General features: G+C 43.9%; 1 protein-coding gene across 1 annotated transcript in view; it reads left to right on the top strand.

The window, feature by feature from the left end:
* The window catches only part of spata18 (spermatogenesis associated 18), a 55,613-nt gene that overhangs the window by 13,434 nt on the left and 15,758 nt on the right, over positions 1-26,421 (top strand). Inside the window, exons 4-11 of the mRNA XM_080187669.1 lie at positions 1,224-1,342; positions 8,517-8,612; positions 10,246-10,380; positions 13,746-13,956; positions 21,383-21,541; positions 23,748-23,923; positions 24,392-24,515; positions 25,699-25,773. Coding sequence (XP_080043795.1) covers positions 1,224-1,342; positions 8,517-8,612; positions 10,246-10,380; positions 13,746-13,956; positions 21,383-21,541; positions 23,748-23,923; positions 24,392-24,515; positions 25,699-25,773 — 1,095 coding nt within the window. The remainder of the gene's footprint in view (positions 1-1,223; positions 1,343-8,516; positions 8,613-10,245; positions 10,381-13,745; positions 13,957-21,382; positions 21,542-23,747; positions 23,924-24,391; positions 24,516-25,698; positions 25,774-26,421) is intronic.

Below are 26,421 nucleotides of genomic sequence, written 5' to 3'. Positions count from 1 at the left end.
TCTTGCAACGCTAACATCATTGTGCAGTTATGGCTCTATTAGTTTCACATTCATTTTAACAGTAACATGCTGCACAATAAACAATCACAATGTTAGAATGGTACATCAATTTGAACTTTCAACCAGGCATATGAATCTTGAAATGGAGTAACAGTTAAATTTGTTCCAAGCCTCACAGTTGGAGAACAGTCAGAAATTACTCCCATTCGGGGAGAGCAGAGGGGGCAGTCGACCAGGCCAGGGGTGGGGAGTGATTGTGAGGAAGGGAGGCCAGCGATATTCAGGGTCAAGTGCCTGACAGACCTCTCTCTGTGCTGTTGACAAAACAGAGACATTTGTGCATGAGCAGTGCACCCTCTGGTGTAGGCTGCTGGCTTATGGATGAGTTTAGGCCCCACTCCTCCCGCTGCTGGTGGGAAACAGATCTTGCTTTGTTATTTGCTCAGAGTGTGAGAAGATTGGCTTTTTAACTCACCGAAAAAATACACGTGATTCTCTCCCATTTTCATGCTCGTTCGGCACTTAGAATTTTTTGGAAAGATCATCCCCCTGACATGTTGCTTAACCAGGAGTGAGCACAATCCAAATTTGAAACGATCTGCTATGTTCAGATATTTTTTCAACCAATTGAAAATTAGTGATTACAGATTTTACAGCAATGTGAAGTTTAAAAGACGTGCATATAATCATTTGGAAAATATCCACTCAACCTACATTTTATACTTTATTAAATCACAAACTGTAGGGGGGGGAGGTTTCCACCCCCATTTTTGATGGGCGGGAACGTCAGTGAGGGTCAAGATTTAAATCCCTAAATGTCTTAGGCAGGATTGCCCTGCCTAATCGCAACCGCCTCCTGGCAATGATATAGCAGTGTGGAAACCTTGTTTAAATTCACTTACACGTAAGTAGCAGGCTGGAATATCCTCTCAAGTACAAAAGTCCCTGATAGATTTTTACAAACAGGGAACTGGCAAAGAGACCCCTCTGGGGTTGCACAGATAAGTACAGCCCCGGGGGGAGAGGGTCATGCCTGTGTAGTACCCTGGCACTGCTCCTTGGCAGTGTCAGGGAGCAATGCCATGGGAGGTTTGCATTGGGTGGAGGGGGGGCTTTCATGGTGTTGCGAGTCAGGGATGTTTTTTGGGGTGAGTGTAGGGGGCATGGTTCTGCTCTGTGTTGCAAAATTATACTAATATTTATGTTGCTCACCAACTTTCTAGGAATCTGCTGAAAAAGACCAGAAATTGAGAGAGCTGGCAACATTTCATGAAAAGGAAATGATAGATTTGGAGACTGAATTAAATGCAACACGTCGTCAACTTGGGACAATCAAACAGGAGTAAGCAATTTAAAAGCAGACTTATGATTATCTCTGATGCAGAACTGCTGATTAAAACTTTTTTTCATTTTATTTATTTAAGACCAGCATGATAATTTATTTCAAAGGAAGCTTTCTTAAGCTTTAAAAAGTAATGGGCAGAATTCTCCAGCACTCCCCCTTGTGGCGGGTATAACTGCAACAGAAACAGCTTGCCATTAGCCTCTGGCAGAGTCGATGGTGGTGGCCTGTGTGGAGTCGACTTTGCCGGGACTGGAAAATCCCATTGGTGGGAAGAGCTGGAGATTCTGCCTCATGACAAAACAGTCAGTGGGTTGAAGTTCCAAAAGTCAAACATTTGTCTGTCATCTACAGTTTCTTCTCTGCTCAATTGCTTTAAAGACCAAGTAGGCTTGGTTTTAACTCTGATTGGGATCAATACATGGAGAGTCCAAAACCTTCACATACCTTGTGGTCTGAAAGCATTTGATCAGCTGGGCTCCTTCTTAAAGTATGGGGATGGGATTTTATGGCCTCACTTGACCTGAGACCAGAAAATCCCACCCAAGGTCAATGGACATTTCCATTGTCTGCCCCTCGCCTGCTCCAACTCCACGGTGGACGGGGTGGTAGAATCCTGGCGATGAAATCTGTCTGCTGTCAGAAATCAGCGGGAATGACATTGGGCGTGGCTGGTGGAAGCAGGAATTGGCTTGGGGATAGTGGTCACTAGGGATCCAAGGAATCGAGCCTCTGCACCTACCTATTCAGGATGGTGAGGTTCTAAATAGATGCTGCTGAAACTATACTCCATGGTCCAGTGAACTTACTTCACAGATTCTTTTAAGCAAGATTAAACATTTGTAGCTCAATTTAGAAATAAAATGTGGATAATGAAATTATTAGATTGTCCTGGTGGGTGACAAACAGCTGATTTGTAGTTAGGAAGAGTGGAATTGAAGATGATCTGCGAGTTTTGAATAAGTTGTATTTGAAACTTGTTCAGTGTGTTTATCTGGTGACTAACTGAACGATGTAGATTAGGATAACTTGATTCTTGCACAGTCAGTACTGAGTTAGACAACATCAGTTTTGAAGCGGTATGGGTGCCATAACTTACCTTTGCTCGGATGTAGAGAGTTGAAAATGTTAAGATTTTGACTGCGCTTTGCTATCACTCCTGCTGGAGATACCTGAAATACAGAATGAATTAAAATGTTTGCAACAGGGGTCATGCTTGTCATCTGGAAAACCTGCTGGACTCCCTCTGCCCATTAATCGTTAAAGTGGCCAGTGTCAGGTCTTCTCTGGAATTACGGATCCTGGGGATGGTGGTAGCTGTTGGCAAAGCATCCACCAGAGGCTTGCTTACATTGTGGGGCTAATGATGAGTGATGGTGTTGTAGGAATTGTGGGAGAAGGGGAGGTCAGAGGTAAAGGTTTGGGAGGTGGCTTTTGGAGACCCCATTTCCCCTGCATCTTGATCAGGCATTGTACCTTCGAACAAGGGACTGATACAGGAACCCACAAGGACTGCTTTCGGACTCCACATGGCAACTCCCCTGCCTATCCCTGGTTGAATACTAGGGATGTGGGCTTTCAGTGGGCATTCATTGCGTCAATTGACTTCTGGGGGGGAAGGTTAGCCTGGTCGGAGGCAGGAAGGCAGCAGGGTTACCATTCTGCACCCTCTTGCCTGATTAAATACCGCCAGCCTCTAAATTCTCCTTTGGGGCTCATTAAATTCTGCCCACGGCATATGCCTGTGATATCCCTTCCCCTCCAGTGAATGCCCCCCATGGCACCATGCTTCAGATCTGAATAAGGGATATTTAGAAGAGGGATGTAGTGGGACGGGATGGGAGTGGTGAAACTTGGTGAAAAAAATGGCTGAAATTTATTTCATATGAAAAATTATTGGGCTAGATTTTGACTTTGTGCAGTAGTGTTAAGTGGGTTTTGGAAATCAGACTGCGGTATTGCTAAAGTATAAATCTGGAAAGATGTAACATGTGCTGCTATAGACTATTTTATACTATTGTACCAAACCAAACTATTGTGCTGTCCCACCACATATAACAAACATATATTATCAAAGTGGATGAAACTTAAAGCAAATTGTTTGGATGCACTGTTATTGTTGATGATAATGGAAGGAGAGCATGGCTACAATTTAACATTTGGCCCAAATATAAAAAAGACTTTATTTCAATCTGTTGCAGGTGTAGCCCCTCTGGAATAGATGCAATCAGCACAAAGCTTTTCATTTAGATATGATCGCATGATTCAATAGGTTGAGATTCAGACATTATAAACTGTCCTCTTTTTATAGGCATAACATAAAAATCAGAAAATCTGCTAGATCATATGTCTGTTGTAATGAAAACAAGATGTATTTCAGCGTGGCTGGAAACACTGCTAAATGAGATGGACTGTAAGTCTTCTAATTCATTCAGTGCTGTCTAAACCAAAATCTCCATGACTTCTCTCGAGTTACAAGGCGATGAGTTACATTGCCTCAAGTACCATCATTCCTACATCCCTTCAACTGTACACTATTAAACAGCAAAGAACATGAATTTATATGGCCCCTTAACATGTTCTTTAATTATCGTAAAGCTTTTCTCATTTATTAAATTACTTGAAGTGCAGTTGTTTTTGTGCACCAAATATGCATTTTTCACACAGCAAGTTTCTGCAAATTGCAATTAAATAAATTGTCACATGATCTACCAGACAAACATCCCACTCTTTTAAATAAACCAATCTATGGATCAACATTAGTTTGAGTCTATCCAAATGGTGAGACTCTAATATTTTCAAAGGCTTCTTCAATGCAGCATTCAAAGTACAAAGAAAAATACAGCACAGGAACAGGCCCTTCGGCCCTCCAAGCCTGCACTGATCATGTGTTCCTAACTAGACCATCCGTTTGTATCCCTCTACTCCCTGAAGTGTTGAATAGAAGAGTTGGCTTAGATTTGATGGTTAAGTCAAAGAGCGGTGAGCCACCACCTGACTAGATCTGCAAACCAAATACTGTGGTTGCTTATTACATACACCTTGACCAGGATTTTCCGTCCCCTGTAACTTGTCATTGGCCACAGACAGAATCTTCCAGTCATGCCATGATCTTATTGAATGGCGGGGCAGGCTCGAAGGGCTGGATGGCCTACTCCTGCTCCCATTTCTTATGTTCTTATGTTCTTATGCCGAGACCTATGACATTTTGTATGGCTTGCCTACCCCAGTGCTGGGGAACCTGCTGTATATGGGGGAAGAGCTGGAAAATACCACCATTCCTCTCCAAACCACAATTACCATGTTCCTTATCTGGGTGACCATTTGTAACTTTTACTCTTTTTGGACTAACAATTGTAGAAACCAAAATCTGGTATAAAACCTACTGATGTGTATATATCCTTGGAAAGCAGGGTGGTGTTTGAACAGAAGGCAGAATTTTCCAGTCTCACTTGCTGCTGGGATTGGTTGTGTAGACAGTCAATGGACTTTTAGCTGGTTTGCCACACCCCAGCCAGAGGTTTTAAGGCAGCTGTTGGAGGATTTTACCCTATCTGACAAGTGCCTCAATCTGCAGCCAATCTGCTGTTTATTGGAATTCCCATAATAGGGTGTCAGTGTAATCTTAAATTTGAAATTGGCTTTGCCAAGAAATGCTCATGGAACCTTAAGCAAAACCAATGAATAACTGATCCTGCATTTTAATTTGACTGCTTAATTTAAACTTTAACATATATTTACCAAGTGATTGTATAGTTAAGTGAACACAATAAATGCCGCTACATATGTTTTCTGTTCTCTGTATCCTCTTATTCATATCAAGACCTATTGAGCATTTTCCTACTTTGTTTTAATAACCTTGGGTGGCACAGTGGTTAGCACTGCTGCCTCAGAGCACCAGGAACCCGAGTTCGATTCCCGGCTTGGGTGACTGTGGAGTTTGCACATTCTCTCTGTGTCTGCATGGATTTCCTCCAGGTGTTCTGGTTTCATCCCACAGCCCAACGATGTGCAGGATAAGTGGTCCATGCTAAATTGCCCCTTAGTGTCCTGGGATGCATAGGTTAGAGGGATTAGTGGGGTAAATATGTGGGATTAGGGGGATAGGGCCATGGTGGGATTGTGGTCAGTGCAGGCTTGATGGGCTGAATGGCCTCCTTCTGTTCTGTAGGATTGTATGATTCTGTTCTATGATGGCACTTCTTACCTTGATCAATTTTCTCTTCCAACCATGATCTAAATCTTCAAACATCAAGCTTGATGTGACCTAATAATTGTAACTTAATTTATAATAGTTTATTGTAACAGGGAAGCAAATGCATTCGCCTTTAGTTGGACTTGCTCTGAACCCTTCAACACAAAATAATTTTGCCCACAAGTTTGCTGGCAGTGTGAGCTGATAGTGAAGCAGTGAGGGCAACAGGGTGATGAAGACAACCATGGGAGGAGTATCTCCTTAGCTCATCAGATTGAAGGATTGGGTAATAAACACGGGAAGGACCGACAAAGAAAGTGAACTTAAAAAAGGGTTAAATTCAATGATAACAAAGGTACATAGAGACAGGAAAAGGTAGACTGGATTAATAGGTTAAAAGGAAAAGTTACATTTAAACAATGACATTTTTAAAACCTCTTCAATCAAAACCTGAAGGAATGAGGTGCCACATTCGTAATAATTAATTTGCAGTGTTAGAGAGGTTGACTGGCAAACAGTAAGATATATCATGCAATTCAAAGAGGACAAATGTAGTAAAAAGATCTAACTTTCCTGTGACGAGCTTTTTGCAAAGTTTATGGTACAGCAGCACAACTGGGACAGCAGCTTTTGATATTTGCAATTGTATGTCTGCTCCTCCCCTGCAGTTGTTATATTATTCTTCCATAAATAACAGCAAGTATTATCCTTATTGTTGTTTTGAGAGCAAAATCTGAGCCATACATTTTCATATATTTGATGACATCTGCTTTCGAGTTTTATCCTTTCAGCAAAATTTGTCGGAACAAAGGATAGAACAGCAGCATGTTTTCAATTACAGGACTGCCTGTACCACACCACTTGCATATAAATGATTGGTAAATTTGTTTATTCTACAATATCATATTTCAGTAAAAGTCTTGGAGGGGCTCTGTGAATATTTTGCTTGCTTGGAAAAGGGAATATTTCTTGTTTGCATTTATTCTTTTATGTTTGTTGAAATGTAAAGATATAACATAAAGCCTAACATTCAAGGCTATGGGCCAAGTGCTGGCAAGTGGGATTAGGTGGACAGGTGAGGGCCTTACATGCTTCAGTGCAGACTCAGTGGGCCAATGGGCCTCTTCTGCACTGTGTATTCTGTGATGTGTGATGGGTTAACATAATAACATGACACTTCCGTGTGTTAAGAAGGTGAAGTTGCATGGGATCAGAGGTGAGCTGGGAAGGTGGTACAGAACTGACTCGGTCAAAGAAGGCAGAGGGTAGCAGTGGAAGGGTGCGTTTCTGAATGGAGGGCTGTGACAAGTGGTGTTCTCAAGGATCAGTGCTGGGATCTTTGCTGTTTGTAATATATATAAATGATTTGGAGGAAAATGTAACTGGATGGGATTAGTAGGTTTGTGGAGACACAAAGGTTGGTGGATTTGCGGATAGCGATGAGGACCATCAGAGGATTCAGCAGGATATAGTTGGAGACTTGGGTGGACAGATGGCAGATGGAGTTTAATCTGGACAAGTGTGAGGTAATGCATTTTGGAAGGTCTAATACAGATAGGAAATATACAGTAAATGGCAGAACTTTTAAGGCTTTTGATAGGCAAAGGGATCTGGGTGTACAGGTACACAGATCACTGAAAGTGGCAATGCAGGTGGAGAAGGTAGTCAAGAAGGCGTATAGCATGCTTGCCTTCATCAGTTGGGATATTGAGTTTAAAAATTGGCAAGTCATGTTGCAGCTTTATAGAACCTTAGGCTGCACTTGGAATATAGTGTTCAATAGTGTTCAATGGGCGGCACGGTAGCACAGTGATTAGCACTACTGCTTCACAGCTCCAGGGAGCTGGGTTTGATTCCCAGCTTGGGTCACTGTCTGTGTGGAGTTTGCACATTCTCCTCGTGTCTGCGTGGGTTTCTTCTGGGTGCTCCGCTTTCCTCCTACAGTCCAAAGATGTGTGAGTTAGGTTTATTGGCCATGCTAAAATTGCCGCTTAGTGTACTAGGATGCTTAGGTTAGAGGCATTAGCGGGTAAAATATGTAGGGATGGGGGTAGGGCCTGGGTAGGATTGTGGTCGGTGCAGACTTGATGGGCCAAAGGGCCTCTTTCTGCACTGTAGGGTTCTATGATTCTATGAATTCTGGTCGCCATACCACTGGAAGGATGTGGAGGCTTTGGAGAGGGTACAGAGAAGATTTATCAGGGTGTTGCCTGGTATGGAGGGCATCAGCTATGAGGAGAGGTTGGAGAAACTTAGATTATTCTCACTGGAGCGATGGAGGTTGAGGGGAGACCTGATAGAATTCTACAAGATTATGAGAGGCATGGACAGAGTAGATTGTCAGAAGTTTTTTCCCAGGGTAGAAGAGTCAATTACTAGGGGGCATAGGTTTAAGGTGCAAGAGGCAAGTTTTAAAGGAGATGTACGAGGCAGATATTTTACACATAGTGGGTGCCTGGAACTCGCTGTGGAGGGAACTAGTGGAAGCGGATACCATAGTGACTTTTAAGGGGCATCTTGACAAGTACATGAATAGGATGGGAATAGAGGGATATGGTCCCCGGAAGGATAGGGGGTTTTAGTTAAGTTGGGCAGCATAGTCGGTGCAGGCTTGGAAGGCCAAAGGGCCTGTTCCTGTGCTGTAATTTTCTTTGTTTTTGTAGAATTCTTGCACTTTTTAAACTGTTTTATGGGATATGTGCTTTGCTGGCAAGACCAGCATTTGTTACCCATTCCTAATGACCCTTGAAAAGACAGCATTGATGAGCTGCCTTGTTGAGCTACATCCATAGTGTGGTTAGAAGGGATTGGAATTCAAATTAAGAATCTTTCCCTTTAAGATTCCTAAAAGTCTAGTTACAGAAGACTTGTGAATCTGTACTTAAAAAATGACCGTATGGAGCACTGTTCCCAGCCAGCATTATTGACATTTTGATCCTTTTGGTTGTTCTGCTCACTATTGGCTTCACTCTGTTGTAGGTTAGCAGAAGCTCACATGGAGCTGGACGATACTCAGAATAAATCAGCTGCAACATTCCTAGCGACAGAGGATGAAATCATTCAACTGAGGGCTGAGTAAGCTGCAAGTCCTTAAATTAATACAATTTCTTGCATGTAAGTACATGTTGTATTGAAAGTTAGAGGGCTCAACTGTTGGTATGTCAGATCCTAATAGATACGAGCTTCAGCTTGACGCTGCCCTTTGGTGTCCATGCTGAGAAGGATGAATGGCCTTTTGCTCTGTTCTTCAGCTATAGTAAAGTGCTATGCAGATTAAACTTGTGGAGTATAAGCCAGGTGTACCAATTTACAAAAAAATTATTTACAAAATAATTTTGTAAATTGAGTTTGCCTTTATATGCCCTGTTTGTGAACAAAATTCCCACTTACCTGACAAAGGAACAGTGCTCTGAAAGCTAGTGGCTTTTGCTACCAAGTAAACCTGTTGGTGTTGTGAGACTTTTTACTGAGCTTCATTAGAACAGTGAAGGAGGCTAAGGACAAAGTGTGAGTGGGGAGGAGAATTAAAATGACGGTGATCAGAATCTCAGTCACACTTACAGACTAAAAAGTGGAGCTCTGCAATGTGATCCCCCAATTTGCATTTGGTTTCCCGAATGTAGAGGAGCCCATAATGTGAGCACTGAATATGAAATAAATACAAATCCGCCACTATTATCTGGAAGGAATGGTTGTGGCACTGTAAAGTTTATTTCTTTGTCACAAGTAAGGCTTACATTAACACTGCTATGAAATTACTGTGAAATTCCTATGCTCGCTACACTCCGGCGCCTGCTCAGGTCAAATGCACCTAACCAGCACGTCTTTCAGACTGTGAGAGGAAACCAGAGCATCAGGAGGAAACCCACGCAGACACTGGGAAAACATGCAAACTCCACACATTCAGTGACCCAAGCCAGGAATCAAACCTGGATCCCTGGCACAGTGAAGTAGCAGTGCTAACCACAGTGCTGCCCATAGATAGTGAGGAGGTGAAAGGGCAGGTACTGCATTTCCTGCACTTGTATGGAAAGGTGCTGTGGGAAAGAGGAGAGGGTATTGGGTGTGACTGATGAGTGGATTACGATATCGTGGTGAGAACAATCCCTTTGGAATGTTGAAGGCTGCCCTTGAGGTGACACTATGCTTTTGGAGGCTTCACATTTGAGGTATTTCTTAATAGACTGAAGCTAACTGGCCTCCGAGCAGAGCTAGCTGGATGCATTTAAAAGTATTAATTGAAAGAAAAATCTTGCCTGTCTTGTGAGGAAATGGGTGGCTGCCCATTTCTGATCCTGTGTGCTGATGGGGTAGCACTGTTGCCTCTTAACGGCCAGTTTGCTTGGTGGGCCTTCTAGATAGGAGCCTATTCATATAAATTCAGGAAAATAATGTGGGAGGCATCACGATGACACTTATGTGTCCTTTGCACTCAGTTTAACAGCTTCCTGCCTGAGGAAGGTGTGGAGGAAAGTGAGAGGGATAGCCTAGAGTTACAGGTCTCCAACATGAAATATGTTCTTTTAGATTTCCGTCATTTGCTGTGTTTTGCTTTTAAGACCTCAACCTCTCTGCCATTCTCTGAAACCCCACATCAACGTTCGGGAAATTGGTCATATTGTGCATGTAAATGTAGCCACCAAAATGCAATAATCTTTCCAATGACTTTCTTTGCATTCTGGAATAATCTGTGCCCTGTATTCCCTAGGCTGAGAGCAGTCCGCGAACAAGTGAGATTCTATAAACAAAAGGTGGATTTACTGGATGACTATGAGCGACAGATCCGACAACTAAAGGATGAAGTTGCCTTCCTAACTGCGGAGAAATCCTTGCTGCAAGAAAGGTATAACCTCCTCCACCTCCAGTCTTCATCTGTCTTTGAAGGTTTTTCTTTATTGAGAGCCATGCTACTTTGGTGTCCCTAAAACAAAAAGATTTTCTTTTGCAATAGCCATTAAACCATGCAATTGGACTTGCATATTTTATCATCCAAATAACAGATAATTTGGAGGAGCTCCATTTAAGAGCAAGTGTTTGGAATTTCTTACCTTTTTTTCCAATAATATATGAACTGAGGACTCACTTCTTCCATGGGTTTGAATGTCACGAATTGCCAGTTAACAATGCAGCTAAGATTTAAGGCAGTGATTTTAATTACCAGACACAATGGGCTGATGGTCCATGAAAGGATTCTGTTTTATTTTCCCTGAGTCCAGGAGTATCAGAAGTGCTTCTGCAGTGTCCCCCAGGAAACCCTGGACCACCTCCTGCATGAGTATCCATCTGAGGAATGGCCCCACAGCTGTCCTACCACTGATCTGGTATCAGATGAATTACCGCAGCTCACCAGGTCCCTCACCACCCAGGGTGCAGGTGATGCTGTGTCACCTCTCGAAAGACCTTTCTTCCTCATCCCCACTGTCCTGGGTCCTCTTTGGGCTGGAGGAACTGCTGGACAGGGCATCTTCTTCTGGCCTTTCCCTCCTCTTGCTGGCAGGAAGTGACTTCATGAACTGTCTCCAACATGGAGGAACACACCACTCTTGGGTTTCTATGTGACTACATTATGCATGATCCTGGTCAGATTATGGATGGAGGCTGACCGCCAAGCTCAGTATCTGCTCAGGCTCAGTCTAGTTCCTCCCTGCTAGCTGGGCTGCCCACTCCTTAAACTCTAAGGTTCCACAGCTCAGTCAGATCCCCTCATGTCTTCTCTCTCTCTTTCTGGTACTCTCTCTCTCTTTCCTGTTGTGCTGTCATGTTTTCTGTACAGAGAGAAGATAGATTTGAGAGCAGTTGAGTTTCTGGTCTCATTCTCGTGCCTCCACTTTACAAATAACCCACTGGATTGTGTGCCGTATGATTGATGCACTGCAAGTTGTCCACAAGGGTTCTGGGGCAGCACCCTCCAGAGCAGTGAGCCCATGCAGATGAGTTAAAACTCAGAGGCAGGTCATTAGGGACGCTTGCTCGTGTCCTCAATCACTAACCCCCTTCCCATCTCCCCACCCCAAGAACAACACCACGCCCCCCCACCCCTCCCCACCCCCCACCATTTCCCAGGCCGCATCTGAGCACTTAGTGTCGAAGTGTCAGGGACTGGCAGTAACCTCTCTATTTTCAGACGAGATGGATTCGAATGGGGTTATGAGACACCAATCTATTGCGTTGAGTAACTCTTTTATACGTGGGTTGCGTGGATAGTGCGCTTGTCACTGAGATCCATGTTGCATGGATCCATGGGTGGCACAGTAGCCCAGTGGGTAGCACTGCTGATTCACAGCTCCATGGACCTGGGTTGGATTCCTGGCTCCGGTCACTGTCTGCATGGAGTTTGCACATTCTCCCTGTGTCTGCGTGGGTTTCCTCTGGGTGCTCCGGTTTCCTCCCACAGTCCAAAGGTGTGTGGGCTAGGTTGATTGGCCATCCTAAATTGCCCTTGGTGTCCCGGGATACATAGGTTAGAGGGATGAGTGGGTAAATATGTGGGGGTAGGGTCTAAGTGGGATAGTGATGGTGCAGACGCAATGGGCCAAATGGCCTCTTCCTGCACTGTAGGATTCTATGATTTCCTTGATTGTTCAGTGAGAGAAGTGTGAGCTGTTGAGGGTTCATGTACCCTGGTGTGTGGATAAAATCATTCATCATTTTCTGGCATTGCAGGACAGTCTTCTGGTGGAGCCCCAATCCACTGTCTGCACTGGATACTTCCTCCCTTGCAGGGTGGCTGAGCCAATTCAGCTTCCTCCTTTCATTCTCAGGGTACCCTTCCTGCACCCTCCAGTGCATTGAGGAGCACATTGAGGAAGTTGTGGTTGACCCTGAGGTCCAAAACTCTCTGAGATCGATGGGCCATCTCCTCCTGGCACAGTGGGTTGTCGAAAAAGGGGCAGCACCCTCCAGAGGGCACTTTTTAAACTATGGTGCTGTCATCCAGCCCAATCCTCATGCAATACACTGGGACTGCATAATTAATGAGCCCAGCAACAAATGATTTGGTGCAAATTCCCACCAGGCTCTGCAGCAGGAAACATTCCTGATTTCCAACCCCGCCATGGGACCTGGGCTCGGAATGGAAAATCCCAGCCTGTGGAAATGAGCTGAGATTTTCTTCAATCAGTTGTTGACATGAAATTTGAGTTGTTTAATTCTCAGTTGGCCCACCAGTGATATTGAAGGTGGATATTGTGATGGTTAAATAGAGGCCAGAACTGACATTTCAAATCCAGGTTAAGTAAAAAACCATTAAAAAATAACATTATACTCAAATATTAAAACAAGCTGCCTGGTTTCCTAGTGAATCCTTTTTCTCTTATTTATCACCAGTATTTGCCTCCCCTTCCATCTCCTGTATCATGTTCAAGGAGCACTGTGCCCTCTCCAGAACCTTGTGCTATTAATCATATGTGAGCCTGTACAGTGATTCCAAGCAGGTTATCTGATGATATGGGCATCACAGTTGATTGTGTACTCACCCGATGACCACATATGCCCTTACAACAAAGAATAATAGCAATCAGAAGTGAGGACCCTGGCCATCTCCTCTCCATTCTACTGTCATTGTGAGCATTTGATAAGCTTTATGGTGCCTAGGTGGATGAGGCCCAACAGGCAGTGGTATATATCGTAGCATTAACAATTTCAATTCAGCTGATAGCTACCAAAATGTCAAAGGGACTACAAACCATTGAAGGATAACTTTCTCCGTTATCTATTATCCATGGCCAGATTGTAAAGGTAAGACTGAATGCTTATGCTTTTGTTACAAATAACGGGAAAGGAAACCTTGGGGCCCTGAGACAAATAAAAGACAAGTTGGAATAGTTTGCTTTCTGCTCTTTGTGTAACAGAAGCATTAATCCGTTCTTTATAAACAATTTGGGATTTGATCGCACATATCTCAGAGAGGAAACGTTCCCCCAAAGTGAGGGAGCAGAGAAAATGAAGCCAGCAAAGTTCCAATGCTAAAGGGTATTTTAAAAAAGCACCGGCACCTATGTTGGAAAATCTGACCATGGGAAAAGATGGAGAGGATCATTGTAAATTTTCGTTTGTTTCTTTACCTGCATCCACTACTGAGTTAACAACTGCCGAGAAAATAAAAAGTACAGTCGTTTATAATGTTAATTCTGAAATGCCCTTCTACATTTTGCTGATTACTTACTTATGTACCTATGTGGTAATACCAGTGATTAATTTTTCCTTTAGAATCTCAGGACGGCGTTCTCCGATCTCTTTTTCCTCTGCGGCCAGTCATTCACCCACCAGTGTTAAACTGGTTAGTGCATCTCGGCACGCTCGATTGGTATCTCGCTTCAATGACCTTTATGCCAATGAACGTCTGAATGCACAGAATCTCCTCCGACGTTATGTCGATGATCTACAGATGGTGCAGAAAATAATATTCATTGCCACAACGGTAAGTACAGAGTATTGTTCCAGTTTTGTATTACAATAAGAATATGGAAACACTAAATGAAGTGCATACATTTCATAGAATCCCTACAGTGCAGAAGGAGGCCTTTTGGCCCATCGAGTCTGCACCAACCACAATTCCACCCAGGCCCTATCCCTGTAATCCCACATAATAACGCTGCTAATCCCCTGACATTAAGGGCAATTTATCATAGCCAATCAACCGAACCCGCACATCTTTGGAGTGTGGGAGGATACCAGAGCACCCAGAGAAAACCCATGCAGACATGGGGCGAATATGCAAAATCCACACAGACAATAACCCAAGGCCGGAAATGAACCCAGGTCCTTGGCGCTGTGAGACAGCAGTGTTAACCACTGTGCCACCGTGCCCCCCCTATTTACAAGGATAGTACAAGAACTGATTGGATATGAATATCAGGAAAGATTGAATAGACTGGAACTCTTTTTTTTTCAGTAGAAAAGGGAAGATTGAGAGATGACCTGATAGGCATCTTTGACGTTATGAAGGAGTTCAATAGTTATACACAGAGAAGGGGGGTGCAATCTTACCACCTTGCCACACCTGTTGATCAGCGTGGTGAGCCGGGAAGATAGCGTGAGATGCCAAAAATCTAATCTGTGCCCGGCACGATTGAAGTGTAACCTTATCAAAGTGTTTGAAATGTTAAAAGGATTTAATTGGGCAGATACAGAAAAAAATGTTTCGTCTGGTGAGGATTCAAGAACAAGGGCAAATAATCTCAAAGATAGAGTGAGGTCATTCCAGAAGAAACTCACTTTTCCACGGAAAGCAAATGGAAATTTGGCTTCTGGTGTGGAGCTGTATAAATTATTCTAATACCAATTTAAGTACAATTTGAATTCTATTAGCAGGCCCAGAACTGAAATCTCCAGGCCCAGTAGAATCTCTGCCACACCAGGAGTGTTTCACTCCAGCGGGATTTACTATAGCCTCCCATTTGCGGGGTGCTGGCGGCCTGACTCCACTGGAGTAAAGGAGGGCCATAGAGGCCTCCCCAGAGGGTCAGGGGCAGTGCCAAGGGGTGGTGCCTAATGGGGCAGAGTCTAATAGGTGGGAGAGATTGGTGGGGGTTTGGCCCAGTCACATCCAGAAGGCCAGCAATCAGGGGGGAGGTGAGAATGGATGGACAGCAATGCGGGTTGTGAGGCTGGCCAACGATTGAGCTGGCCAGTGACCAGGAGGATGTCAAACAGGGGCCACTGTGCATGCACCAATCTCAGCTCTGACAGATTGGCGCTTGCACAGTGGCCCACTCAGTGCTATGCTGCCTGCCTTTCTAGAGGGAGTAGATTTCCCCCACCCACAGATTTTTTGCATGAATCGCGCTGGTGCACACTGCGATGCATAGGGTGTGAGGGATTCATTTTGGAATTCCTGCTGAAAAAACCAGAGGGATTTACTCCAGTTTTGAATGCAAATTCGACACTTAGAATTCCCTGGGGAGAATCACTCCCGTTACGTTAAACTTGTTTAAAAAGCTCATTCAGTGTCAATTGGAGAATTGCTTCCAGTTCTGTGAGCCACATGTTAGGAAAGATATAAACGCATTGGAGTGCAGAAAAGATTCATAAAAATGGTTCCAGGGATGAGGTACTTAGTTACGCAGACAGACTGGAGAAGTTGGAACTGTTTTCCTTGGAGAAGAGAAGGTTGTGGATAAATTTGATAGAGGTAGTCAAAATCATGAGGAGTCTGGACAGAGAAACTGTTCCCACCATTGATTGGATGGAGATCACGTGGGCACAACCTTAAATTAATTAATAAAAGAGGCAGTGTTAACTTGTGAAACTTTCTCATGCAGTGAGTGGTTATGATCTGGAATGCATTGCCTGCAAGAGCATGGTGGAGGCAGGAACAATCAATACACTAAAAGGGATTGGATTACTGGATTTTCTGAAAGGAAGGAATGTGCCAGGTTAGGGGGAGTGTTGATGGGGGAATGGCATGAAGGGAATTGGCATTTAAAAAGCAGGTGTAGAAACAACAGGCTGAAAGGTACCCTTCTGTGCTGTATCAACTCTATGGTTCTGTGATTCAATACATATTACATATTAAAGGTATGTAATAATTCAGATTTTATTCTCCAAGAACCAATAGGGGTCAAATTCAGGCTTTGAAATCACCAAGCTGGGCATCCATCGATTGGGATTTCTTGATTCATGTGGTATTTTCTCTTCTTTCTAAGGGCCAGATTTTACCATTCAGAGGCTAAGTGCTGGATCTGGACTTAAAACGGATCGAAGCCTGAAATCCCATTCCAGCGCGCCCATATGCTTTTTGCTGGTTCCAGTCCGATTCGCGCTGTGGGGTGGGGCTCAGTGCTTCCAGAATGATCGGAGCTCTGAACTGCACATGCGCAGTTCGAAAAAAAACTGAAACAGCGCACCCGGGTGCGAAAGACAAAACAGAGAGAGCAGGGGAGGGGGATGGGGGGGAGACGGGTTTGGGGGGGGGGAGAATGGGGGGGAGGACGAGCCACGATTGGACTCCCCGGGGAGGCAGGCCCCCCAGCAGTCAGAACCCCCCGGGAGGCAGACCCCCCCCGGCAGAGCCCACACCCCTCCTCCCCCACAGTCAGAACCCCCCCGGGAGGCAGGGCCCGCCTCTGCGATTGGAGTCCCCCCTCCTGGTCAGACCCCCCCCCCCCCCACCCCAACACTCTCCCCCCCCCACAGGGAGACAGGCCCCCCCCCTCCCTCAGTAGAGCACACCCCCAACCTACCTGGATTGCTGCTGTCCCTCCACCATCCTTATGACCTGCACTTGTTGATGTGGAGATGTCAGCGTTGGACTGGGGTGAACACAGTAAGAAGCCTCACAACACCAGGTTGGACTGGTGTAATGAGACTTAATACTGCCGTCGTTGGACAGCCTGCAGCACCTTCCTGACCTTTGGCTGGCGTCTGCCGGAAGGAGGGGACGGGCTCAGTTGGATCTCTGGTCGGTGAGGTGGGGGGGTGTGATGGAGGATGGAGGGAGGATGAACTTAGGAGAATCTCCAACACACCCCCCAAACCAGAGATCCGTCCTCCACCACCTCCCCCCACAACCAGAGATCCACCTGAGCCCACCACCCCCCCGCAGCAGACGCCAGCGGAAGACCAGGAAGATGCTGCAGGCTGTTCAATGACTGCAGTAAGAAGTCTCACAACACCACTCCAACAGGATTTTAACCTGGTTCACCCCAGTTCAACGCCGGCATCTCCACATCAACGAGTGCAGGTCAGAAGGATGGTGGAGGGACATCAGCAATCGAGCTAGGTTGGGGGTGTGCTCTGCCGAGGGGTGAGCCTGCCTCCCAGTGGGGTTCTGACCGTGTGGGGGGGAGGCCTGATCATGGGGGGTGGATGGGGGCTGCCTCCCGTGGGGGGGGTCTGATTGCAGTGGGCGGGGGAGGGGTCTGATCGTGGGAGGAGGGGAGTCTGATTGCGTGTATGGGGGGGACCTGCCTCCCGGGAGGGGGCTGACTGTTGGTGGGGGGGGAGAGGTCTGATCATGGGGGGGAGAGCCTGCGTCCGGGGGGGTCTGACCGTGCAGGGGTACTGCCTCCCGGGGTGGCGGGGGGGTGGGGGGGGGGGAGGTGCAGGGTTTGATTGCGGTTGTGGAGCTGCCTCGTGGGGGTGTGTGCTCTGCCAAGGGGGGGCCTGCCTCCGGGGGGGGGGGGGGGGGGGTCTGCCGGGTGGGGGGGGGGATCTGCCTCCCAGGGGGGTTCGGATCGCAGGGGGGAGGGTCGCTGGGGTGGTTAGCGAAGGGTGTTCGAGGAGGATGGGCTTCGGAGGTTTCAGATTTTTATTCTGCAGGTGGATAGCAGCGCGGATCCAAAATGGATCCGAAGACAGTAAAGTGGGGTTTGGCAGTAGAGTTGAGTGTGCGGTTCAATAAGTCAGTTTAAATGTATGCTAATGCATTTAAATCGTCGCGCCGCCCGATTGGGGCTTGGATCAGACCTGCGCCCAAAATCGGGGGTTGGTAAAGGCGTGATCAGCCCAGTTTTGTGCGATTTCACGCCTGAAAACATGCGCAAAGTTTTGGTAAAATCGGGCCCTAAGTCTTGGTCATGTCTGGCATCGTGGCTTTGCTCAAAAACTAGCCTTAATTTATAAAAAAGCTCAGTCCAAAACCAGCCACGTGACAATTCCAATCACATGTTCTCTTACATAGAACAGATTGCAGGGTAATCTTATTGAAGTTTTCAAAATGTTAAAAGGATGTTATTAGGTAGACACAGAAATAAATGTTTACTCTGATGAAGAATCAAGAACAAGGGGAAATAATCTCAAAGTTAATGTGACGTCATTTCAGAAGAAAATCAGGAACCGCTTTTCCACAGAAAGTGGATATCTGGAATTCTCTCCACTTAAATGTTGTGGTTACTGGGAGAACTAGAATTTTCAAGACTGAGGCTGGAATTTTCCCATCCGTGGGGAATGATTTGAAAACGTGGCACTGGTTTTGTTTGAAAAATGCAAATTAAGGAGTAATTTGATAGAGATGTTAAAATGATTAAAGAATAGAACAAAATGGATTGAAAAGGACTGTCTCCACTCAGTCTAGAACTAGGGGATGTAGATATAATAGCAAAAGAAAGATATTTAGGACAGAAGGTAGGAGAACATTTGACATAGAGTTTGTGAAGTTGAAGAATGCTCTAGACTCAGCGATTGAAGCAGAGAATATGATATCTTTTAAGGATCGAATAAATAAGTGTTTGAAGGAAAGGAGAATAAAGGTACTTGGGCTCCTTGGTCTACTGCTTGTGGGAACATAAGTATTGGCATGGAGAAGATGGGCTAAATTTAATGTTTCTGTTTTGTTAGGTCTGTGTAATTTTATACTTGCAAGTAATTTGGGATCGGAAAGGCCCAATGTCACCTGAGATGTGCATGACACCATACATCATACGCACATGCTACACTGATGGTTTTGTGATGGAAATTACTGCATCAATATTCATAAGCTGAAGAAAAATATTTTCCAACAACAGTGGCATGGCTTCTTTAAGATCGTAGTCATGATGTGGGTATGCCGGCGTTGGACTGGCGTAAACACAGTAAAAAGTCTGACAACACCAGGTTTTAGTCCAACCTATTTATTTGATAACATACTCGCAAGCTTTCGGGTTAGCCCCTTCGTCAGGTGAATGGCCATTCACCTGACGAAGGGGCTAACCCGAAAGCTTGCGAGTATATTATCAAATAAATAGGTTGGACTAAAACCTGGTGTTGTCAGACTTTTTACTTCTTTAAGATCCTTATGTTTAGTGCAGTGACACATACTAGCACTGGATGGCAGTGCAGACAGCAGTATTTCTGTATCTGGGATGTTTTTCATTGCTAGGGAGCTGGTAAGATGTTTAAAGTTGGAGTCTAGGAACTGAGTTAATATATTAGTGAGAAATAGGAGTAGCTCCTTTTTCTTGCTAAAAGTAAAAATAAGGAAGTAGCGCAGAAAAGCAAGTGCAGGCTACTCTAACAAAAGATTAAATCTGTAATTGTGCAACAGGAAAGTTATTTTTCCTTGAGAAAAGACCTGATCCTAAACTGAGCAACAGCGCAAGAAAGATGTCTGTTTTGCATTGTTACAGGAAAGCTTTTACTTTTTGATCTGTGCCAAGTGTACATTTTTCCACTCAACAGTGTTTGAAGCTTTGTAACCATCAAAGCTGATGATATGTAAAGTACATGTCAACCAGAAGTTGCGTGGCAATCCAGTTGTATAAACCAAAATAATAGGGAATTTTTATCCTTTTCTAGAGTTAGAAAAAAGGAATTGTCTGTGTGTTGTTGGGGTGGGGGTGGTGGGGGAGGGGGGGAGTTGCAGGGCAGGTGAAATATAGTGAGAGGTTGTAGAAGAAGTGAGCCTTGATTTTTCTGTCTCCATCATAAACTGTCTACTGTTTGCGGACTCCTGACTTAACCTTTGGATGAACGGGTGATACTTCCAGGTTAATACTTTGGGAGAGTGTTGGGTTGGATGACTTGCTGAGAATTGTTGCTTACTCTAAATTAAGCGACAGGTCTTCTGCACTGATTCGGATCTGCAGGTGACTATTTTGACCCACTTCCTGCTGCTAGAATTTGCAGCCAAGCCAATTTTCCACTGCATTCATAGCCCTGCTGCGCTGAAGTATGGGGGTGGTGGGGGGTGGTTCGGGGAGGGGGGATGGAGTCCTTGTCTGAGGCAAGTGAAAGTTGCTGGAGGTCACCGATGTCCTTTACAGGTTGTCAAATGAAGTGGCAGCAGTGATTTTGCAACTCCTAACTGGCACAGATATGGAAGGATCTCTAGTGGGAGGGATACTGTTCTTCCTGCACCATTTCCATAACATGCAAACGCTTTTCGAACAGAGTTTCCATCCTAGAAATATTCAGGCTGGGCAGTGACCCAGCATTGCTATTTGACTCCTAGTGCTTTCAGAGCTGATGCAGACTAAATGTTAATTCCAAGATGGCATTTTAAAACATTGATGGATGGGGTCAGGGGGCAGAGGAAAAAATATTGTATCTTCTAGTCCAAGCATCTGTGAGATTGGTTAATTCAGATCTCCTGCTTGCAGAGGCACTGCGGTTGCTGAGGAATGTCTTTCGTAACATTAAATTGTTCCACAGTCTTTCAATAAAAGGCAAACAGCTGTTGAAGTAAAAGGGTTATATTCATACAATGAACTGAAATATTATCCTCCAGTGGTAGTGGCAACTCTCTACATAAGGCTTGATGGGTGGTGGTAGCCTTCCTGTACTTCACCCTAGTAGCCTTCCTCCCTGTGTAAGTTTAAGCAGTGAGTGTCTATGATAGGGTGCACACAGTGCGATCATCATAGCCAAGCTCAATACGGTTCTACGCCACTTGCAGCATACAAACTTCCAACAGTGGATAACAGTCAGGAGCAGGAATCCTGGCCAAGGGATAGGGAGACTAATTATCAGGCCCCTAGTGCCAAACTAGTTCCGATTAGTTAACTCATCACAAACCAGGAATTAATCATTGAGTTTCTTGGTCTCAGTTATTCAGTACCACACCATATAGACAGTAAAATTCCCATAAAATTATTTATTTTGTTATTTTGGGCCATGGTATGAAGATTGTTTTCACTGCTTAAATGAAACATGGGCTATTTCTCCTGCATTTCTTCTGGAGATGGAATTTTACCGGCACATCTGCCCCAATTCCAGGCTCGCAGAATATCATTCTCAGTTGGCCTTGGATAGGCAAGGTGCTAAAATTCCAGCACCTAACTTAGTGGCAAACAGACCAGAATAAAGTGTGAGCGTAAATCAGTGCAACAAAAACCCATTAAGGCAAATATCCCAAAAGTGGAACAGCTTAGGATATATCAAAAGGTACGGGGTTAGTCTTACCTGATTTTTTCTCCCGTTGAACATAGGAGGCATTTCAAGCAGCCAAAACGGCTTTCCGTCAATTCAAACTGCGTGTGCGGAAAACACTTTCTCCCTCTCACCTTGGGCCAGAGTCACTGGATGAAACTGTGATGGATTATATCATTCGCAATCTGGATCTCTATGATGTCCAGTCCAGCATTAATGTATGTATGAAAATACATTGAAACATGTGTCAAGCGTGCTATAGGCTCAATTTGATTTATTATTTACACCTTTCCACTACTGTTTAAGAGAATTTTAATTTCATAACCTTTCACGGTGGGAGGTGAACTTGTGATGTCTTGGTTTGCCAGTCCAGTACCATAGCCACTAGGCTACCGGTCTCACACCCACCACCGTTGTGAAAACTATTGTCTCAAAGATGTACTCGGATACTCTCGTTAAATTTAATACTTACAAAGAAATCAAAGACCTGGAAGAATTTTGAACTTTTCAATCTGAATTGTTGTTTAACGTATCACATTAAAATATTTCTTATTTATGTTGATTAGAAACACTTCAAATATTTCAGAAAAATTTTGTGCTTGCAAGGTTTGTCCCATAAGTATCAAAATAAAAGTGATTAGTGAAAAAAGGCAGGATAAGAATAACCAATGCTATCTTCCAGTATTTTAAGAGGTGTTGGATTGCTATCTGAAAATAAAGAATGTGCAAGATTAGTGGGACAAGGTAGGGGACTGGGATTAGGTTGGCTGCTCTTCCAGCAAGCCAGTACATACTAGACAGGCTGAATGGCCTCATGCGCAGTGAAGATTCCGTGATTTTGGTTAACTAACATTTCACTGAATAGCAGAGGAATTTAACTGAAAAGTTAGTGGTTGAGACCACACAGAGGAGATATTTTCACTATTTCGGGAGTCGTATGGCTGGACGGCTGGTCGTGATGCAAAGCGCCGCCAATAGCGTGGGTTCAATTCCCATATTGGCTAAGGTTATTCATGAAGGCTCTGCTTCTCAACTTTGCCCCTCACCTGAGGTTTGGCGATCCTTACGTTAAAGCACCTTAAAGGGGAGAGCAGACTATGGTCATCTGGGGCAAATTTGACTTACCTTTTTTCGCCTAGAGGAATTTGAAATGTTAAGCATTTGTGTAGCAAAATCAGCAATGGTAAACTCATAACCTAGTGTTTTTTTTAGGATATTTGCAAGAGCTGAAAAAACCTGTACAGTGATATTCTCGAATACCCAGACCCATGTCTGTAACTAATACAATTCCCTGAAAACAAACTTAATCGACTCCTTTTAGCTAATGGTACATATACATAATGCAGCACAAATTTTAAGTAAAAAAGAAAATTGCCGCCGGGATATATGAAATGAAACAAAGCCAAATACTAACCTGATTTTCTTACAAATATCATTTAAATATGTTAATTAATGTCTCAAAGCGGAATTTTTTTTTAAGTTGACCTATACGGCAAAAAAGAATGAAAAACTCTTCTATGCCTTTCAATATAGTCATGGTGATCTAGCCTGTATTTTATTTCTAATTTAATTTGGATTAACGTCCCTTCCTTGCCATTTTCCCCCTTGACAAGGGGATTCATGTTTTAGTATGGCAGTATCTATTATACCCAGTATACTGAGAAGGCTGAAAAGTCTGGAGGGAGGAATCTTCTCTGGTGTGGTATGAGAGCAATCCAACACAATCCCAACATTTATTGCCCATCCCTATTTGCATCAGAGAACTGTCAGCTATTCTGAATGGCTGAGAGTTCTGCAGTCCCAACAGTAGCAGTGGCCAGGACCGAGACTATAATCGGTCACCATATTAGTGTGAATGGCCTCACGGTGGGGTGGGAAGGCAAAGCATGGAGAGAAAGAAGTATGAATCTTAATCGAGGGGGGTGAAGCTGGGTGGGGCTCTGGACAAGGTGATTTTCCAAGTTCCCTCTCTGTCCCTGAGCCCCTTAAGTGGTCATTAATTACCCGCTGAAAGGTCTGAATTTGGACAGATCAGATAGGCCAGTCAGAGATGTCAAGGCAGGCAGAAGGATGAAGGGAAGGCTACTGGGGAGTATTATGGGCTCCCCCACCCTTGCATGCCCACCAGCAAGAGAATCATAAAATTCTAACCTATATAAGCATATATTTTAAATGATCTCAACTTAACTCTTCAACACTTTGGAAAATGGCCACACGCCCCTTCTAAAAGTCTGTTCTCAATCTCCAACCTTTTGGTAAATTGTACTAAACTTGCAACAGTCACTAACTGCAACTAGCTTAAAGTCAAGGTGTGATATTATAACTGAAGGCACAATTTGATTCATGGTATTTTGGAGGCACATTTGTAGCGGGTGAGACATGTTTACGGAAGCCCATTTAAAAACAAAATTTGTGTTTCAACAGGATGTGATCCGCAACATGAGCGTAAATCCAAAGATTTCCTTTCCACCTGAGGTGGACTTCATATTGATAAGCAGTTTTATCCGTGATGTATGCCGACTAGCCTTTGCCATGCAGACACTGGAGCCCCCACTTGATGTTGCCTTCACGACAGATGGTGAACTCTTCAATGAGAAAAAGTGAGTGTGGCCTCCATTCTATCACACTGAACAAATGTGTTTGTGGCGGGCAAAATGGCCCCTACATATCTGGAGAAAGCGTGTGCTTAGTAACCCACCAGTGTGCATAATTGCTGCTGTGTTTTCCTATATTAGAGTGGTGGCTACATTTCAAAAGTGCCTTATTAACTTTGAAAAACTTTTGAATACTCTGAGATTGTGTAAGGTACTATATAAATGCAAGTCCTCTAAGCCAGTCTAGCATTTCATACGAGAGATGTTACATTTATTAAAAGTCCATGAATGGCAAATATTCATAAATCCTAATTGAAGAGGGCTTGCCCTCATTTTGGGGAAGAAGGAACTTGGGGTTAACTTAATTCCTCACAAGCACTCATTATGTGGATTGAGTGTAAAATTCGTTTTTTTTTGCACTGTTCTGACCGCTTGTAGAATTTTAAGGACATGAATATTTTTTCCACCCTCCAGGTATCGCCGCAGCTATGACTCTGATTTCACCGCTCCACTAGTGGTTTACCACATCTGGCCAGCCCTGATGGAAAATGACACAGTTATTGCTAAGGGAGAAGCATTTACAAAAAGAGGAGCTCTGGTGAGTCATGGAACCTATAGATAAATATAGGTGGTTAAAGAAAGACAGCCAATTAAGGGCTGTTTTTCTCATCTTTGATTCAGATTCCTCCATGACCATTTCCCCATCTCGAATCTCCCCCAGCTATCCAGTGTAGCAAGATCTTTGCCCTCAGCCATTTGTAGGCTCCTTTACCTCCCTGACTTTTATTACTTCATCACTGGTGGTTGTGCCATCAGCTGCCATAAGCTCTAGAATTCCCTCCTTAAACCTCTCCACGCATTTGCATCTCTTAAGATGCTTCATGAAATGTATCTCTTTAACCAGGGTTTTGATCACATGTTCCAATATCTCCTTGTATGGTTCTGTGTCAAATGTTGTTTGATAATTGTTCCTTGGGACATTTTACAACCTTTATGATATTATATAAACGTGCATTGTTGTAACAGCCTAACTTGACTGTAAAGTGGCCACTTCCCCTTTACTTAAAATTTTAGGTAGAGCAGCCTAAGAGGGAAAGGCAACAGCAATCTGAGGCTGAAATGACTCTACTTCACTAAGTCAACAACCTTTCATCCACTGGCACAGCTCATATAACATTGGGAGCTGTGTGGGATATAATTCATATGTACTGCCTACTTGCTGCTCACCTAATTTATACTTCATAGCTGTAGATAGAGAGTAGATTCAACATGTAACTTGGCAAAAAACAATTACTTCTGCCTTTTGAAGAAATAATCTGATGCTTGCTAACCTAATAATGATAAATCATTCCTTGTAACAGATGTGAACTTTGTAACCAGTACATTCATTAAAAAAGAATATTTTTATATTGCTTGGTTGTTAAATTTTGCAAGCCTAGGAAACCACACTGTGCACTCTGCGCCTGTTTTCCAAATAAGCCCTTAAGGCTGGTCTGAAGTTGTGGCCTCTGCTATTTCAAGGGAAGCTCTCCTGGGTTCTAAGAAGTACCCCTTTATTGTGGGAGTGAGATCCAGTTCATCTATTTTTAAGTATATAATCCCTGTCTCTATTTCTTTCAATAAAATTGGGGATTACTTGTAATAATTGTATGATTAAAAAGTCATTGCTGCACTTCTTTACAGTAATTTTTTGGGAGTTTTTACAGAAAGGTACTCAGTTACTGGAAAGATAATTCCACAGTAATTATCCATCGGTAACCTTCTCATTTTTATTGACTCAGTGGTCGTCAAGTAAAAGCCGAAGCAGGAGTCCCAGTCCCATCCATTCCCGTTCCGCCAGTCCAACACGTGCCCTGGTAGGTTATTCTGAAATGTTTCTTACTGTCACTCTGACAATACAAAGTCAGGTTGGACTAACAGACTTTAACCAAAGCATAACAGACATAGTTAATGCAGATATGCATGTGTTTTAAATTGACTTTAACATTACCTTGGGTATTGCTGAGGAGAGATAATGGTTTGGAGCATTGCATTCGACTGGGATTGTAAATCACCGAGTATGCAGGAAACGCACACAGACAACATGGTGACTTCAGCCCGGTCAGAGTGCTCTGCTCCTAATGCGTGTGCTATGCAAGAATAAGAGGAACAAATTCAATGCAACAGCAGATTAATTACATGTGAAATGTCAGGCCAGTTGAGTGTGCACTCCCTGAAGCTATGTTTTATTCTGCTCAGAATCCTTTAATACTGCACTGTGGCAACAAGTTTTTTTTTCATTTGTTCAAGAGGTCTGGACATCACCTGAAGCCAGGCCAGTATTTATTGTCCATCCCCAGTTACCCTTGAGAAGGGTAAGCCACCTTCTTGAACTGCTGCAGTCCATGTGGTGTAGGTACACCCACGGCACTGTTAGCCAATTGACAATTTTCATCTCAATGCTTTAAACTGGGAAAATCTTTTTCTGCTTCCTTCAGTCTCTTTTGAGCGGTAACCTGCTGTCT

Source organism: Carcharhinus amblyrhynchos, chromosome 1 (assembly GCF_965287045.1).
Source record: "Carcharhinus amblyrhynchos chromosome 1, sCarAmb.v2.hapA, whole genome shotgun sequence".
Classification (NCBI taxonomy): domain Eukaryota; kingdom Metazoa; phylum Chordata; class Chondrichthyes; order Carcharhiniformes; family Carcharhinidae; genus Carcharhinus; species Carcharhinus amblyrhynchos.
Note: the sequence above shows the minus strand (reverse complement) of the source record. Positions and strands in the feature narration are given on the sequence as shown.